Source organism: Triticum aestivum, chromosome 3A, assembly GCF_018294505.1.
Source record: "Triticum aestivum cultivar Chinese Spring chromosome 3A, IWGSC CS RefSeq v2.1, whole genome shotgun sequence".
Taxonomy (NCBI): Eukaryota; Viridiplantae; Streptophyta; class Magnoliopsida; order Poales; family Poaceae; genus Triticum; species Triticum aestivum.
The window spans coordinates 667,679,111-667,698,067 of record NC_057800.1 but is presented as its reverse complement, the minus strand read 5'-3'; the positions used below and the strand labels follow the sequence as shown (position 1 = coordinate 667,698,067).

General features: G+C 45.0%; 2 protein-coding genes across 2 annotated transcripts; both read left to right on the top strand.

Moving 5' to 3' along the window:
• The first annotated feature begins 8,426 nt into the window (after positions 1-8,426).
• LOC123059016 (uncharacterized) lies at positions 8,427-8,912 on the top strand. Its single transcript, XM_044481678.1, has one exon. The coding sequence runs from the start codon at positions 8,532-8,534 to the stop codon at positions 8,766-8,768; it is 237 nt and encodes a 78-aa protein (XP_044337613.1). The 5' UTR covers positions 8,427-8,531; the 3' UTR covers positions 8,769-8,912.
• Positions 8,913-16,531: 7,619 nt separating this feature from the next.
• Positions 16,532-17,512, top strand: LOC123059015 (uncharacterized). Its single transcript, XM_044481676.1, has 2 exons — positions 16,532-16,645; positions 16,749-17,512. The coding sequence occupies exons 1-2, from the start codon at positions 16,582-16,584 to the stop codon at positions 17,144-17,146; spliced, it is 462 nt and encodes a 153-aa protein (XP_044337611.1). The 5' UTR covers positions 16,532-16,581; the 3' UTR covers positions 17,147-17,512.
• Positions 17,513-18,957: the final 1,445 nt, after the last annotated feature.

Here is an 18,957-nt window from a genome sequence, read left to right as displayed (position 1 = left end):
GTCTTGACCATATCACATCACAACAAGCCCTGCAAAAACAAGTTAGACGTCCTCTACTTTGTTGTTGCAAGTTTTACGTGGCTGATATGGGCTGAGCAAGAACCGTTCTTACCTAAGCATCAAAAACCACAACGTAGTATAGTGATTGCTTTTTGATCTTCAGAAAGAACCCTGTTCATTGAAACCGATTCAACTAAAGTTGGAGAAACAAACACCCACAAGCCACATGTGTGCGAAGCACGGCGGTAGAACTAGACTTGCGTAAGCGTACACGCAATGTCGGGCTGGGCCGCTTCATCCAACAATACCGCCGAATCAAGAATCAACTAGTAACGGCAAGCAATATGTATATACTCACGCCCACAACTCCTTTGTGTTCTACTCGTGCATATAACATCTACGCATAAACCTGGCTCTGATGCCACTGTTGGGTAACGTAGTAATTTGAAAATCTTCCTACACACGCAAGATCATGGTGATACATAGCAACGAGAGGGGAAGAGTGTTGTCCACGTACCCTCGTAGACCATAAGCGGAAGCGTTATTACAACGCGGTTGATGTAGTCGTACGTCTTCACGATCTGACCGATCCTAGTACCGAAAGTACGGCACCTCCGCGATCTGCACACGTTCGGCTCGGTGATGTCCCATGAACTCATGTCCCAACAGAGTGTCGAGGGAGAGCTTCATCAGCACGACGGTGTGATGACGATGATGATGAAGCTACTAGTCTAGGGCTTCGCCTAAGCACTATGACGATATGACCGAGGTGGATTATGGTGGAGGGGGGCATAGCACACGGCTAAGGGATCAATGATCAACTTGTGTGTTCATGGGGTGCCCCCTCCCCCGTATATAAAGGAGTGGAGGAGGGGAGCGGCCGACCCTCTCTATGGCGCGCCCTAGGGGAGTCCTACTCCCACCGGGAGTAGGATTCCCCCCTTCCCTAGTTGGAGTAGGAGAGGAAGGGAAGGAGGAGTAGGAGAGAAGGAAAGCCCCCCCCCCCCACAACCTATTCCAATTCGGCCTCCTGCCCAAGGGAGGCGCACCAGACCCTTGTGGGCTGGTGTGCTTCCTTCTTATGGCCCATAAGGCCCATAACTTCTCCCGGGGGTTCCGGTAACCTCCCGGTACTCCGAAAAAATGTCCAAACCACTCGGAACCATTCCGATGTCCAAACATAGGCTTCCAATATATCGATCTTTATGTCTCAACCATTTCGAGACTCCTCGTCATGCCCGTGATCACATCCGGGACTCTGAACAACCTTCGGTTCATCAAAACACATAAACTCATAATACCGATCGTCACCGAACGTTAAGCGTGCGGACCCCATGGGTTCGAGAACTATGTAGACATGACCGAGACTCGCTTCCGGTCAATAACCAATAGCGGAACCTCGATGCTCATATTGGTTCCTACATATTCTACAAAGATCTTTATCGGTCAAACCGCATAACAACATACGTTGTTCCCTTTGTCATCGGTATGTTACTTGCCCGAGATTCGATCGTCGGTATCTCAATACCTAGTTCAGTCTCGTTACCGGCAAGTCTCTTTACTTGTTCTGTAATGCATCATCCCGCAACTAACTCATTAGTCACAATGCTTGCAAGGCTTATAGTGATGTGCATTACCGAGAGGGCCCAGAGATACCTCTCCGATACTAAGAGTGACAAATCCTAATCTCGATCTATGCCAACTCAACAAACACCATTGGAGACACTTGTAGAGCACCTTTATAATCACCCAGTCATGTTGTGACGTTTGGTAGCACATAAACTGTTCCCCCGGTATTCGGGAGTTGCATGATCTCATAGTCATAGGAACTTGTATAAGTTATGGAGAAAACAATAGCAACAAACTAAACGATCATCGTGCTAAGCTAACAGATGGGTCAAGTCAATCACACCATTCTCTAATGATGTGATCCCGTTAATCAAATGACAACTCATGTCTATGGTTAGGAAACATAACCATCATTGATTCAACGAGCTAGTCAAGTAGAGGCAAACTAGTGACACTCTTTTTGTCTATGTATTCACACATGTACTAAGTTTCTGGTTAATACAATTCTAGCATGAATAATAAACATTTATCACGATATAAGGAAATAAATAATACTTTATTATTGCCTCTAGGGCATGTTTCCTTCAGCCCCAAGATGGGATCTCACGGGTACAGAAGGTTGCGGCGGTGGAAAAGTGGTTTCGTGGCTCTCCACGATCGATCTAGGGTATAAGAGTATATATAGGCGGAAGAAGTACGTCGGTGGAGCTATGAGGGGCCCACGAGGGTGGAGTGCGCGCCTACCCCCCTGGGCGCGCCCTCCTTCCTCGTGGCCGCCTCTTGGCGTTCCAGACTTCAACTCCAAGTCTTCCGGTTTGCTTTTGTTCCAAGAAAGATCATCGTGAAGGTTTCATTCCGTTTGGTATTCGTTTTCTGTGAAACTCTAAAATAGGCAAAAAAAACAGAAACTGGCACTGGGCCTCCGGTTAATAGGTCAGTCCCAAAAATAATATAAAAGAGCATATTAAAACCCATTAAACATCCAAAACAAATAATATAATAGCATGGAACAACCAAAAATTATAGATTCGTTGGAAAATAAACCCAATATAGTCCAAAACATTAGATAATATAGCATGGAGCAATCAAAAATTATAGGTACGTTGGAGAAGTATCAGGCATCCCCAAGCTTAATTCCTGCTCATCCTTGAGTAGGTAAATGATAAAAACAGAATTTTGATGTGGAATACTACCTAACATAATTATCAATGTAATTTTCTTTATTGTGGCATGAATGTTCAGATCCGAAAGATTAAGACAAAAGTTTAATATTAACATAAAAATAATAATACTTCAAGCATACTAACAAAGTAATCATGTCTTCTCAAAATAACATGGCCAAAGAAAGTTCATCCTTACAAAATCATATAGTTTAGCTATGCTCCATCTTAATCACACAAAGTATTCAAATCATGCACAACCCCGATGACAAGCCAAGCAATTGTTTCATACTTTAGTATTCTCAAACTTTTTCAACTTTCATGCAATACATGAGCGTGAGCCATGGACATAGCACTATAGGTGGAATAGAATGGTGGTTGTGGAGAAGACAAAAAGGAGGAAGATGGTCTCACATCAACTAGGCATATTAATGGGCTATGGATATGCCCATCAATAGATATCAGTGTGAGTGAGTAGGGATTGCCATGCAACGGATGCACTAGAGCTATAAATGTATGAAAGCTCAACAAAAGAAACTAAGCGGGTGTGCATCCAACTTGATTGCTCCCGAAGACCGAAGCATTTTGAGGAAACCCATTGTTGGAATATACACGCCAAGTTCTATAACAAAAATTCCCACTAGTATATGAAAGTGACAAAATAAGAGACTCTCTATCATGAAGATCATGGTGCTACTTTGAAGCACAATTGTGGAAAAAAGGATAGTAGCATTGTCCCTTCTCTCTTTTTCTCTCATTTTTTGGCCATCTCTTTTTTTAGCCTTTTCCTTTTTTTCTTTTCCTTTTTTTATTTCCTCACATGGGACAGTGCTCTAATAATGATGATCATCACACTTCTATTTATTTACAACTCAAGGATTACAACTCGATACTTAGAACAAAATATGACTCTATATGAATGCCTCTGGCGGTGTACCGGGATGTGCAATGAATCAAGAGTGACATGAATGAAAAAAATTATGAATGGTGGCTTTGCTACAAATACGATGTCAACTACATGATCATGCAAAGCAATGTGACAATGATGAAGCGTGTCATTATAAACGAAACGGTGGAAAGTTGCATGGCAATATATCTAGGAATGGCTATGGAAATGCCATAATAGGTAGGTATGGTGGCTGTTTTGAGGAAGGTAAATGGTAGGTTTATGGTACCGGTGAAAGTTGCGCGGTACTAGAGAGGTTAGCAATGGTGGAAGGGTGAGAGTGTGTATAATCCATGGACTCAACATTAGTCATAAAGAACTCACATACTTATTACAAAAATCTACAAGTCATCAAAACCAAGCACTATACACATACTCCTAGGGGGTAGATTGCTAGGAAAAGACCATCGCTCGTCCCCGAATGCCACTCATAAGGAAGACAATCAAAGAAATACCTCATGCTTCAAATTTGTTACACAGCGGTTACCATATGTGCATGCTACGGGACTTGCAAACCTCAACACAAGTATTTATCAAATTCACAACTACTCAACTAGCATGACTCTAATATCACAATCCTCATGTCTCAAAACAATCATCAAGCGTCAAACTTCTCATAGTATTCAACGCACTTTACATGAAAGTTTTTATTATACCCATCTTGGATGCCCATCATATTAGGACTAATTTTATAGCCAAAGCAAATTACCATGCTATTTTAAAAGACTCTCAAAATAATATAAGTGAAGCATGAGAGATCAATAATTTCTATAAAATAAAACCACCACTGTGCTCTAAAAAGATATAAGTGAAGCACTAGAGCAAAATTATCTAGCTCAAAAGATATAAGTGAAGCACATAGAGTATTCTAATAAATTCCGATTCATGCGTGTCTCTCCCAAAAGGTGTGTATAGCAAGGATGATTGTGGTAAACTAAAAGGTAAAGACTCAAATCATACAAGACGCTCCAAGCAAAACACATATCATGTGGTGAATAAAAATATAGCCTCAAGTAAAGTTACCGATAGACGAAGACGAAAGAGGGGATGCCTTCCAGGGCATCCCCAAGTTTAGGCTTTTGGTTGTCCTTGAATTTTACCTTGGGGTGCCTTGGGCATCCCCAAGCTTAGGCTATTGCCACTCCTTGTTCCAAAATCCATCAAATCTTTACCCAAAAACTTGAAAACTTCACAACACAAAACTTCAACAGAAAATCTCATGAACTCCGTTAGTATAAGAAAATAAACCACCACTTTAAGTTACTGTAATGAACCCGTTATTTATTTATATTGGTGTTAAACCTACTGTATTCCAACTTCTCTATTGTTCGACCCCCCCCCCCCGATACTAGCCATAGATGCATCAAAATAAGCAAACAACACATGAAAAACAGAATCTGTCAGAAACAGAACAGTCTGTAGCAATATGAAGGTTTCGAATACTTCTGTAACTCCAAAAATTCTGAAACATTAGGACGACCAGGGTAAAAAGTATATTGATCTACTGCAGTTAGAATTGGTATTTTATCGCTCTCTGATAAAAATGAAAATAATTTTCGTGAGCGCATACTTTCTGTTTTTATCAGCAAGATGAAACAACAATCACCCAAGAAGATCCTAAAGGCTTTACTTGGCACAAACACTAATTAAAACATAAAAGACACAATCATAACAGAAGCTAGATGAATTATTTATTACTAAACAGGAACAAAAAGCAAAGAACAAAAATAAAATTAGGTTGCCTCCCAACAAGCGCTATCGTTTAACGCCCCTAGCTAGGCATAAAAACAAGAATAAATCTAGGTATTGTCATCTTTGGCCTTTATCTTTTTAATGGAGTTATGCTCGAATCCGGGAGGTTCCTTTTGTTTACCTTCATACTCAGAGATTTTTAGATCTAGAGCATCCAACCGCTTATTGCAAAGAGTAACCAACATATTCATGCGGTGAAGGTTCCCGCTAACATTTTTAAGAGGTTCAGGAGATTTTTGCAAAATTTTAGTTACTTCGCATAGTTTCTCAAAAACTTGGGTTCCTTCTTGAGTATGATGTAGTATCGTTTGTGGGGGTAGTACTCCTACTATTCCCTCTATAATCTCATACGCAATACTGGGATCAATTTCAATAAAATTCCCTTTAGCGGCAAAATTCAAGAGTAGTCTATGGGACATGGTTAGCCCAACATAAAAATTACGAAGTAAAACCTTGAAATCTACATCTATTGTGCAATTACGATAAGATTCTATGATCCTGTACCAAGCATCTTTTAAGTTTTCTCCTTGTCTTTGTTTGAAGTGAAGAACTTCAAAATCGGGAGACAAAGGAAGAGATAAAGGGCTAGCCATGAAGGCGAAACAAACGATCTAACACACGGACGCACGAGAAGCAAGCGAAAAGAGACAAACGAAAAAGGGGCGAAGAAAAGGCAAAGGTTGTGAAGTGGGCGATAGGAAAACGAGAGGCGAATGGCAAATAATGTAATGCGAGGGAGAAGAGTTTATAATGGGTACTTGGTACGTCTTGACTTGGCATAGATCTCCCCGGAAACGGCACCAGAAATCCTTCTTGCTACCTCTTGAGCATGTGTTGGTTTTCCCTTAAAGAGGAAAGGATGATGCAGCAAAGTAGCGTAAGTATTTCCCTCGGTTTTTGAGAACCAAGGTATCAATCGAGTAGGAGACAACGCACAAGTCACCTAGTACTTGCAAAAACAATCAAGAACCTTGCAACCAATGCGATAAAGGGGTTGTCAATCCCTTCACGGTCACTCGCAAAAGTGAGATCTGATAAAGATAATAAAGTAAATATTTTTGGTATTTTTGTTGTATAGATTGGCAAGTAAAGATTGCAAAATAGTAAACGAGATGCGATTTAAGTAAAAGAGATGAAATATAATAAGAAAGAGACCCGGGGGCCATAGGTTTTCTAGTGGCTTCTCTCAAGATAGCATGTATTACGGTGGGTGAACAAATTACTACCGAGCAATTGATAGAAAAGTGCATAGTTATGATAATATCTAAGGCAATGATCATGAATATAGGCATCACGTCTGTGTCAAGTAGATCGAAACGATTCTGCATCTACTACTATTACTCCACACATCGATCGCTATCCAGCATGCATCTAGAGTATTAAGTTCATAAGAACAGAGTAACGGTTTAAGCAAGATGACATGATGTAGAGGGATAAAGTCAAACAATATGATATAAGCCCCATCTTTTTATCCTTGATGGCAACAATACAATACGTGCCTTGCTGCCCCTACTGTCACTGGGAAAGGACACCGCAAGATTGAACCCAAAGCTAAGCACTTCTCCTATTGCAAGAAAGATCAATCTAGTAGGCCAAACTAAACCGATAATTCGAAGAGACTTGCAAAGATATTAAATCATGCATATAAGAATTCAGAGAAGAACCAGATAATATTCATAGATAATCTTTTTTATAAACGCACAATTCATCGGATCTCGGAAACACACCGCAAAAGAATATTACATCGAATAGATCTCCAAGAACATCGAGGAGAACTTTGTATTGAGAATCAACGAGAGATACGAAGCCATCTACCTAATAAATATGGACCCGAAGGTTTGTGGTAAACTACTCATGCTTCATCGGAAAGGCTATGGTGTTGATGCAGAAGCCCTCCGTGATCGATTCCACCTCCGGAAGATCACCGGAAGAGGCCCCAAGATGGGCTCTCACGGGTACAGAAGGTTGCGGCGGTGAAAAAGTGGTTTGTGGCTCTCTGCGATCGATCTAGGGTATAAGAGTATATATATATATAGGCGGAAGAAGTAAGTCGGTGGGGCTACGAGGGGCCCACGAGGGTGGGGGCACACCTACCCCCTGGGCGCGCCCTCTTGCCTCGTGGCATTCCACACTTCAACTCTAAATCTTATGGTTTGCTTTCGATCCAAGAAAAATCATCGCGAAGGTTTGTTCCGTTTGGTATTTCTTTTCTGCCAAACTCTAAAATAGGCAAAAAAACAAAAACTCGCGCTGGGCCTTCGGTTAATAGGTTAGTCCCAAAAATAATATAAAAGAGCATATTAAAACCAATTAAACATTCAAAACAGATAATATAATAGTATGGAACAATCAAAAATTATAGATACATTGAAGACGTATCAAGTGAATAGATCAAAAGTTTCTAAAAAAGGAAAAATAAACATGTACATTGGTCCCCGCACGTTGTTGCGGGGATATTTTGCAATATTTCAATGTGATTCGTTGCATGATACATAAATATTTAAAGTAATACTATAAAAAGCTCAAACAGAAAATACATATAATTTATTATGTTTGATTACTATATAGTTATAATTCTTTTACTAATTATAAATAGCATAATAGAATGAAATTTCTTATGTATGTTTGGATGTTGAGATGAGTCTTTTTTTTCATGCATGTTTAATGATGAAGTGCCATGCTTGTATGTAGAGAAATATGATAGTGGGGGTGAGCATTTTCTCATGCATGTTGTGGGATGATGTGGCGTGTTTGCATGTTGAGAGAAATAGTTAGTGGGGGCTAGCTATTTAGATATAGAAGATCACTGTGTGAGCCTATAAGCACCCAAATGGTTAGTGTGCCTCTCAGCCTCAGGTTGAAGGCATGATCACCATGCAGTTCGCTCCTGATGAATGTAATTAGTGTGCCTCTCAGCCTCAATTGGTTAGCCAAGTTTAGCCAAGTTGTTCCACCACCACCCGTCTTGCCTTCTCCTATACCACTATAAATCCACAAGAACACCTCCTCCTTCCTCCACCCACCAGAGCTTGCGAATAATCCACCGCAATAAACAAATAAACCCACCTCCATCCGCGCAATCTCTCAATCTTCCACAGGCATCAATGGCGGGCGCAAGGAACAACGAGCTGCGCATGACCCTGCTCGGCCTGGCCCTGCTGGGGCTCTTGCTGCTGAGCCACACCGCGGCGCCGGTGGAAGCCGCCGCGGGCGTGCAGGAGAACATCTTCTCCGTGAACAGCGTCGGCGGCCGCAGTCTCAAAAGCTTCAGCATGAACACCGCCGAGAGCGGCGAGGTCGCCAAGGGGGGGGATGCCAAACCCGCCGCCGGCGACTTCTGATCGACGACCCTCCATCCGCCGTTGTCGAGTATTAGTTAAATAATGAGTGAATTCCATTTTTTATCTTGTAGTTGTACATTTGTGACACATATTACCCTATTTACTGGAACTTTTATCGAAATGTCAGATTTTGGAGACTTTTAACACGGTTTTACCCCAGTTTTACATTTTGTTTGTTTATGGTCGATAGGATCAGCATGTTGCGTCATTGATTCGTAAAAAAAACTGTAAGGATCGGAGGGCATCATTGGCGATCTTGTCCAAGCTTCTCTTGTCTATCTGTTCCACTCCTTGTGGCCGTCCACATGTTTTTGGATACAGGGCGTCACCTCACACCTTACCTGATGGACACGCATCAAAAAACGAGGGTCCAAAGATTTTAAAAGGGGTATTCTAGACGAATTTTCACTCGAAGGGGTAATTAGTGTCACAAATGTATAAATATGGAGTAAAAAGTGGAATTCACTCTTAAATAATTTATCCTCCGGTTACCCCGTGCTTGTGCATGCATGCGTGCATGGCTCCTGCGGTGGGCGCGCAGGATCGATCGCATCGGCCGGCCGCCCGGAGCTCCTGCATGCACGCGCGCGAATGCTGCCTCGTTTGATTAGGTATTATGATTTTTGTTTGTGTGTGTAATTTGGATGTGCAGATGCAGTGCGTGTGCTGCACCCATCCGTTGTGTTCTTCAGTGTAAGGGCCGTCTGTTCGTTTGTACATGGCCTCACTGATCATTATGAAAGTTATTATTATATTACTAGTATTTTTTAAACCAGTGGACCGTAAGTGGTCGTTTGATCTACCGACGTAACAAGGTGGCCTTGCTTTCTGCTCCTTCCATTTTTAAATACAAGCACTCCAATGGTTGTAAAATAGTTGTCGATAGACTTTGCCACATAGGATTTTTGATGATGTGTCGTACAATAAATGAGAAAAGAGAGGAAAGTTGTATGTACATGAACCAACACCCATTGCACAAGCTTCAATGTAGAATGAGAGAGCATCTCATTTATTATCTCGCATCCTATTGGGCAAACTAGATACAACCCATTGAAGTTGTTGTATGTTAAGGTGTTGATTGATGACATAGCATATTTTACCAACAAGTTAACATACAAATTATTGGAGATGCAATTAGAGATTTCAATACGAACTACATACGGGTCAAGGATGAACTAAGACAAAAATGCCCTGGTGTCCATAGGGAATACTATCACATATGCATGTATATCAAGTAATGCTATATTACCAATTAAAAAAAGTAATGTGTTATTACAATGCTTAAAGATTATAATTAAATTTCAGCAATTAAAAATGTTGGACGACAAAAGGCTTACCATGACGGTTAAATATTTCTTTCTGTTTGAGATAATATATAGCTGATTGTATACTGTATAACAATAATAGAGCATAAAAGACTCCAAACTGTGGAAATGGAGATGATTTGTAAAATTGAAAAATTACTCCAAAACTGAAAATTCCCAGCAATACAATTTGTAAATAGATGTGAACCGCCGTAAAATTTCAAATAGATGTGAATTACTCCAAAATAAGAAAATCACAATAATCCAATTGGAAGGCAAAAATGGAGAGATGAGCACGTTGCCTTGCCATAATGTCTTGACCGATCTAGGCAACCCCGGCATGCCGCGGTGAGATGGCGAGTTGCGAGTTGGCGAACAGGATGAATCAGACCGGGGAGGCGAGAAATCAGCAGGCAACAACAGGCGCACGACACACGTCAATTCAATCAATCAGATTGGTCAATTGATCTTTTTTTTTGGCGTATTTTCTTCTCTTTTTTTGAGAAAATTTTGAGGCGTAATTGATCAATTGATCTTGTGTGCTTCACGTATTGCTTGACCACATGGGCCGTCAGATGGGCTTGTGCCTGCGCGCCAGTGTCCTGTGACACTGGTGGGGTGCACGGAGGTCCACCCTGATATGGATGTATATAGACATATTTCAGACTGTAAATTTATTTATTTTGTTTCATATGTAGTCTAAATTAGAATTTCTAAATGGTCTTATATTTAGGAACGAAGGGAGTAGTTCCATGGGCAACATAATGAACAATCCTAAACTTTTTGACTTCGGGCTAGCAAAAGTATTCACGTAAGTAACGCATGAAAATTATTACGTCATTTCAGCGGCTTCATTACTCCCTTAAATGCTTCCAAGGGCCTAGTCTCTAGCAAGTCCGATGTGTTCATCTTAGTGTTTTAATATTTGAGATACTTAGCGGGATAAGAAAGTATGGTAGCCGTCAATGTTAGTTCAACTAGCTGCATTCGCTTGTACTCATAGAAAGACAGATTATGCACCGGGTTGGGGTCAGGCACTTTCTCGAGGAAAGGGGAATGTTAACACTTCTACTTCGAGTACTCGTGCCTCGATTACAACACAGGGTTGACATCGGCTCATGAGATAGACCTAGGAAAAATATGAATTCAATTTCCCTAATCATGCACATGGATAAGTCAGAAGACAGTTTCAGAGGGATAGGATTCTTGATCGGGCCAAGCCGGCATAACATTTAGTAGTTCGCTTTACTTTCCCTTCCGAAGCACGCACATTCGAGTTCAGTATGGGTGCACTGAGCGCTTAAGACCACTCAGCTGCATACATCACTACACTTCCATTTGACACCTATTTAAATAGCTCATCTCGCCGCTACCTTATCATATTTCCATACTTCTGTCGCTCCATCCCCATCCGGGTGGGGAACCCGTCGATGTGTCAGCTGACACGGCCTCTTTTTGATCCTCATTGCCTTGTAAAGGAGGGTCAAATGCTTGGAAACTAGCATAACTCTGGGTCTGAACAAGGAGAAAACACAACCAACAATTCATATCAAAATCAACCATTTATCATATAAAACAGGAATCTTCATTCTAATTTGATTAGCCACCCCCTCCCCCCCCCCCCCCCCCCCTCGCCCCTCGAGTCGTATACTTTCTGATCACTCTCATATGCTGGTTAGTTTTCTTTTAAACGTTATATCATTGCAGGTCCTCGTCCTTCAGGTTGAAGGAGATGTGTACTCGACTTCCTTTAATTAAATGGTTGCCCATAATAATATAGACGTATATAATGGTAGCTTAACCAAAGTAATAGGCTCGAACTCTTCCACGCCCCCTTGCCAGCGGTTTTAGAGTGAATCTATTAGAAGTTTCTCACAAATAAACTAACATGTTGCTCCCTCCGTTCTACAATACAAGATGTTATTACAACCAATGTACTCATATATTGGTTGTAACAACATCTTATATTATGAAACGGAGGGAGTATACGTTACTACAATATTGCTAAACCGCAAGACTATGTACCTGCTTGAGCCTAAGCACCCACCTTATTCTATATAAAGGTAGGTAATGAAGACGAAATCTTTGCTACTTGGTCCTTCCGTGTTAACACTATGCCCATATGTGGCGCAACTGCTAGATAATTTTAGTTATTTTTAACACAGATAATTTTTGTTTCTATCTTGTGGTTATTGCTGAGCTGTTATAGAATAAATAATATGTTAGATGTCGTAAATGCATAATTTTAGTTGTTCCATATAGTGCATATTTTTCTCTCTAAACTATTGAAGAATTGGAATGTATGTTGCATTGTGGATGTAGCCAATCAAGACCATAGTTGTGATTGTGCGTTCCGGTATACTTTATGAGAAATATGGTGAAATGATCGATTAAGTAAGATATATGAAAATGTTAATGTTATAAATGAATGTAAATTTGTAAGGTACTTTGTCTTCTTAAATAATATCAATCTAATGATTAAAGAGTGCCAACTACTGCTCCACATTTACAAGGGGAGGCGGACATACATACCACTTATTTAGCTATTTCATCTCTTTTTTCTTACCAGTTGAGTAAATGACAACGATTAGTGTGCCCCTCTACCTATGTTGGTTAGCTAGGTTCATCCATGGCTCGTGGATGGATAATCACATGTAATACGTATTCTTGGGCAACTTCTCGTGGTTCGTGGCATTCTAGCTCTGCAAAGCCATCCATAGGCACATGATTATTTTTTCTGACGCCATATAATTCTATGTGTTTCTCCTTCATTTTATTGGTATATCAACATATACACACGCTTATGCCGATGTAAGGAATTGCACATGGTATCAATTTTTATTAAGTGTTGGCCGTGCCTGAATGAACGGTGAAGCTTGTGTTGCCTGCCATCTACTCCCTCCATTCCAAATTACTTGTCGCAGGTATGGATGTATCTAAATGTATTTTAGTTCTAGATATATCCATTTTTACGACGAGTAAGTTGGAACGGAGGGAGTATATATAGAAGAAGGAAACATCAACTAAGGGTTGGTGTGCCATTCGATACCGCTGACTGAAACACTGTCCTACACGCATGGCACATGGAAGATCTTACTTCTTTATTATTCATCTTGAAGTGAGTTATTGACCAATCTTCTTTCTTAATTGTCTCCTACACTAAGTGCTTTAATTTGTAGCTTTAGGTTTTTGGTTCCTAACAGTCTTGCACTTTATCCTTAAGGTGGTACATGGCAAGGAGGGGGGTCTGGTGGCAGCGGATCTGGGGCTCTCCTCAGCCGCCCGCGGGGGCAACGTGAGGAGAGACACAAAGAGGCGCGAGGAGGGGCAGAGGAAGATGTGACGGAGGCGGAGAGACTCGCTGGTGGAGGAGACGCGAGACCTGCGCGGGCTTGCGAGTCGTGTTTATGTTTTTCACGTAGACCAATAGATCTATATATCTACTCTACTGTAATTATATGTGTCATGTGTATGTGTAGTTGTTAACTTATAATCGGTCCAATCCGGCGCTTAGGTACGCAACCAAATGCCACGTGGTGCATCAGCCCAAACAGACAACCAAACACGAGTGGAAAATTACTTCCCTAATGCAAGTAGCTCATATGTACCCTATCAAACTATTTCTACCATCCAACGCAGTATGTATCTAGTGGCGGAGGTTCTCACGGGCCAACCTAGGTTGTCCCCCCCCCCCCCCCAAGCCCACCCCTTAGCATTAGGCCCATGTGTGAGAAAAAAATCAGCCCAAAACACATATTCTTTGCCCCTAGCCCATATGCCCCTCCCGGGCTTTGCGGGCGTCCGAACCACTACCACATCCACGTCTAACCACACTAGCCCACCCAAAACCCTCCTCCCTCTCCCGCGTGTGTTCCCGCCTGACGCTAGCTGCCTGCATTCATGACGTTGTAGAGTGACCACTCCGTAATGACGTCAGCCCAGAGCAGATGCTGACCTCTCACTGGCGCCGGCACTGAAGTGTCACGGGTCTTGAACCCCGCCGCCATTCATGGAGACGGCAGATGGAGGACCTGGCCACCGAGGCGGAATATAAAGGAAGTGAACAACAGCCACCACGTAGGATAGGTTTAGGATCGGGCCGCTTTTTGTCCTAAGTGTTCGAAATGTAATGGATTTCGTTTGGTTTGTATTTGTGTGAATTTCATTATGTAGTTGAAACCTGACTTGAAATATATGTAGGCAGCATTGGATGGTTGTCTTCCCACTCGTGTCTGTGGACGGATGCCAGAGCAAATTTGTGGGTCGGTGTTAGAAATGACCTTAGATCATTAAAACAGTGATCTAATAGATATTATTTTTTTTTTACGCAGAGAGAGTATATGCATAAGAGCAACTCCAACGGGCCGACCCAAACGGATGTCGCTTTCGTCCACTTTTTGTCCGTTTGGGTCGGCCCGGCGGACACAAACGTTCGACACTACGTTTGGGTCGGCGCGAGCGCCCCACGCTGGCCCGTCTCATTTCGTCGGCGCGGCAAAAAAAATATTGCGAGCAGTTTGAAAATAAATATATGCATTTAATTAAACATAAAAGCCGGCCACGAAGGCCGGCGAAAGTCCACATTAGATTAATTAAAACACTAAAAACTAGACGACGCGCTGCCCTAGGCATCCTCGGCGGCGGCGGCGTCTGCGTCGGGACCGGTGAGGTCGATCAACGTCGGCGCAAGGCCGGCCCAGGGGAACGTCGTGTTCCAGACGGCGGTGATGTCGGGCTTTGTCGCCGCTGCTTGGGCCTGGCGCGCCTCCTCTTCGGCCTCGTGCTTGAGCATCTGCAGACACTCGCCCTCCCGGCGCTCCCCGGCCAGCCGAACACGGCGCCAGTGGTCGAGGTAGGCCGCCTCCTGCTTCTCCGCCGCCCCGAGCCAGATCGGCGGAGCGCTGACCCACTCGCGCACTACTCTGGTCCAGGAGTAGCACTCGCGGTAGACCGGATCCTCCGGCTCGGCTTTGGGCGGGGACGGCGGGGCCACCGCCGGCACAACGCAGTCGCCCGCCGCGGAGAGGGCCATGGCCTCCACCATGGCAGCCTCGAAAGCCGCCTCGTCCGCCTCCCTCCACCGCTCCTCCTCCTCGCTCTCCTTGATGGTCGCCTGGTAGGCGGCCTCGGTCTCCTGGTCCTCGTCGCGGACGACGAGCGCGGGCGACGGCAGGCTGTGATCGACGCCACGGACGCCGCGTCGCCTCACCTCCTCGTGCTCGAAGGCGAACCATCGAGCCCAGTTGGGCGAGTCGACGACGAAGTGCGGGTCGGCGCGCTGCTCCGACGTCAGCAACGCCCGCCGGCGCCGCACCTCTCCGCATGGGCCCTCACCGTCCGCAGCACCGCCGGCACTGGGATCCTCTCCGGATCCAATTGCCAGTCATGCGGCAGCGTCACGTCCGAGTACGGCAGAGGCACGCGGTGGTGCCAGTGCCACTCGGCCTGGTGCAACGGCACGTTGATGCGCTGCCTCTGCCGGGGAGCACGTGTCGGCGGGGGGAGGGAGGGGAAATGGCGGGCGGGGGCTTTTTCCTTGCGGCTGCTGCCGATGCCGGACAAGAAACCCATGATGGCGGTGGCTAGGGTTGTCGCCGGCGTGGGGGCAGGGGTGGCCAGATGGGGACGGGGGGCGAGTGGTAGTGGATGAGGACGGCCCCGCCGCACGCCCGGCTTAAAAAAGGACGACCGCCGTCGCTGACGCGTGGGTCCAAGGTGGGCGGTCATCATAAATTATGTTGACTGTGACGGTTGGGTGGCTGCCAGGTGGGGACGCGGCGGACGGCGAGGAGACGCGCGGCGCGTCCGCGCCGACGCATTCCAGGCGCAATTTTGGGCCGGAAATGGGTCGGCGCGGACGCCGGGCGGACACGATTTGAGTTTGGGTCGACGCGTTGGGCAGTTACTTTTGTTCGTGCCGACTCAAACGGACGCGGGCGGACGAAATGGATCACCTCATTGGAGTTGCTCTAGCATGACTTTTTTGCGGGCATCCACTCAGCTTATCCCAGTTGAGCCACGAATGGAGAGAGGCCAAAAACGATGCAATCTACCGAGCGTCTCCTGTCTACTGAATACATGGGCAGAGTGACAACCCCAGCAGTGCAGCAAACCTGTACTTAGCATGGTGGCATCCCAGGACCTTATGTCGCTGACTCACGCCAAGCCCTGCACTAAATTATTCAGACTAAGAACTGAACAAACTGAATCTAACTGAAACTAAATAAAGACAAAAGTGCAGTTAACTTGGCGTGAGGTTTGCAGCACCTAACGAGGCCTACCAGCCACTCCGCTCTACCCGGTCTCGAGGCAGAGGCACTACAACCAACTTGAACTCATACGTGCAACTACCCCACCTTTACATCCACATAAACCACCATAACCACCTCCATTCTTTGACTGCCTTCCCTTGCACTCCACACATCCTCTCTCTATATAACAAAGACCAGACACCAAACTGAGGCACCCACGGCACACTTTCCCGCCTCGCCTCCTGAGAGCACTCCAGAATGACATCGATGATCAGCACGGACCATGGTGCTGCGACGAGCCATGTCGACGCTCCACTCCCAGGTAGAGTGTGGATCTTTTGTACCTTCTCTCTCGCACAATTCTCTCGATCGTGCGCCCAAAGGATCGACATGATTCTGTCTGGTGCGCGCGTGCGTGCATGCAGTTACGACGAGGGATCACGGGGAGGCGGCGGATGTCGCCGGCAAGGGCGCCGCGTCCGCGGAAGAACAGGAGCAGGCGGCGGCGAGGCGCGACGTCTTCCTGCTGGCCGGGATCAGGAAGCTCATCAAGAGCTTCAGGAGCCTGTCCCACATCTTCGAGATGTACAAGGACGAAGAGGAGGAGGACGACGACATCCAGATCGGGTTCCCGACGGACGTGGAGCACGTGGCCCACATCGGGCTGGACGGCTCCAGCAGCGTCGCCAGCCTCAGGGGGATGGACGGGGCCAGGGAGCTGCTCTCCCTCTCCACCAACATCTCCCTTCAGCAGTTCGAGTTCGCCATGGCATCCATCGCCGCGCATGACGACCGCAGCGCCGCCATAGCAGCTAGCCCGTAATAATTATTTACAGTGCTTAATTAATAACTGGGCCACAACTCGCGCCGCGCACGTACGTTCTACTAGTTCTTCTATCCCACTGGCGCTGTGTAGCCTACATGCTCTTCCCCGTTCCAGGCCAATGCTGGCAGCCACTACGCCAAAACAGCGATTGGCAGATGGTGTATATAATGTCACCTATGGAAATTTTTGTAATTTGAGACGCCAACTGCTTTGGTGTGGGACGTGAATGTACATGGTGTGTCACGCACGGAGATCTCGACCATTTTTTTATCTGCAAAAAAACAGCTTCCTTAGATTAACCTTTTTTTTTTGGCAACAATTTTACTTACTTAATGGTCGCAAAAATATATATTACCTTTTTAACATCATATGTGGGACTTTTTTAGCTCAGATGGTTAGCCTGACATCAATAACCGAGGGTGGGGTGTTAAATTAAGAACTACTCAGTGGCAATGGCGGACCAAACATGGTCATGAGGATCGAGACAGCAACAAAAACTGCACACACACACACACACACACACACACACATGAGTTTGCCAAATCAAATGGTCTATCAAGTGGCGTTTGAAGAAGCAAAACCCATTGTCAGGTCAATCAAAATTCGACAAATTTCATACATTTATTGTCAGGCGTTGCAGTAAATTAATCTAATGAAAAAAAAGCACATCAAAAATTACTTAAACCGCTGTAGTTCTTTACCTCTTCCCAAGAATTGAAAATCTCATCGATGTCTCTCGTTACTGTTGTCAATCTCCTTTCCATTATCGGGCCCTAGTGACGGAAACTTTGAGGGACATTAGACTATTGTAGCACAACGTAGCATAGCGTACCATCATAGCACTTGTTTTGAATTTAAGTCATGATACCATGCTCTGAATAATAATGATCTCAAGGTGCTGCTGGGAGGCTGAGTATTTTGGCTAAGTTATAAAAGAGATATCATTGCGTGCATTTGTTTCTTTGCCTATCCCTCCTTCTCCCATGTGTTTGCTGACACCGTTTCCTTCTCTGCCTACTTCAATAATCTTGTCATACATTTGTATTTATGTTGATTGTACCTATTTACCATGACGAAATGATCAGAGAATTTATTTCCAAAAAAAAGTTCAGAGAACAGTGTAGTGACATCAAAGTGTAAATTGTGGACGAAAGATATGACAGACATTGCCACTAATTACTGAGGTGAAGATGTGTCACGTCTGACAGAGCAACCCCACCGCCACCGCAAGGCACTGACGAGCGGGGACCACAAGGCAGGAAGATCGAAGCTGGGCAAGGAGCTGAAACTCTTACAGGCGGGCCCGGAGAGGCAGAGTAGTAGCTGTGCGTGAGTTGGCTGCGGCCGTGATGTATTAAAGCCTCCAAGCTGGGTGTGAGTGGGTATGGTTGAACACGCAACTGAAACAGATCGAGAAGCTGCCCTTCTCTTATCGGCCTCCTTTCCCCTCCTCAGATCCTCTCTCTCTGTCGATCCCCTTCTCCCACCTGCCCTCTAGATCGGTGCTGTTACAAGTGGTATCAGAGGTCCGGTCGATCTAGAGACTGCGTATCCCAAGCCGCGCTACCAAACCAAGCAGGCGAAGCAAGCGGCGGCAATGGAGCAGCAGCTCGCGGATCTGATCAGATCCGTCAACGAGGGGCGCGCGGCAAACGACGCTCGCCTGGAGGCGATCCAGGCGTCCCTCGAGCTCTGGAGGCCAGCGGTCTCCAACCTACAACGCGAGCTCGACGAGCTCCGCACCCAGGTGGGACGGATCGCCCTCCATCCAGCCCTCGCGACGCAAGGCGAGGTGGTGGAAGAGGTGG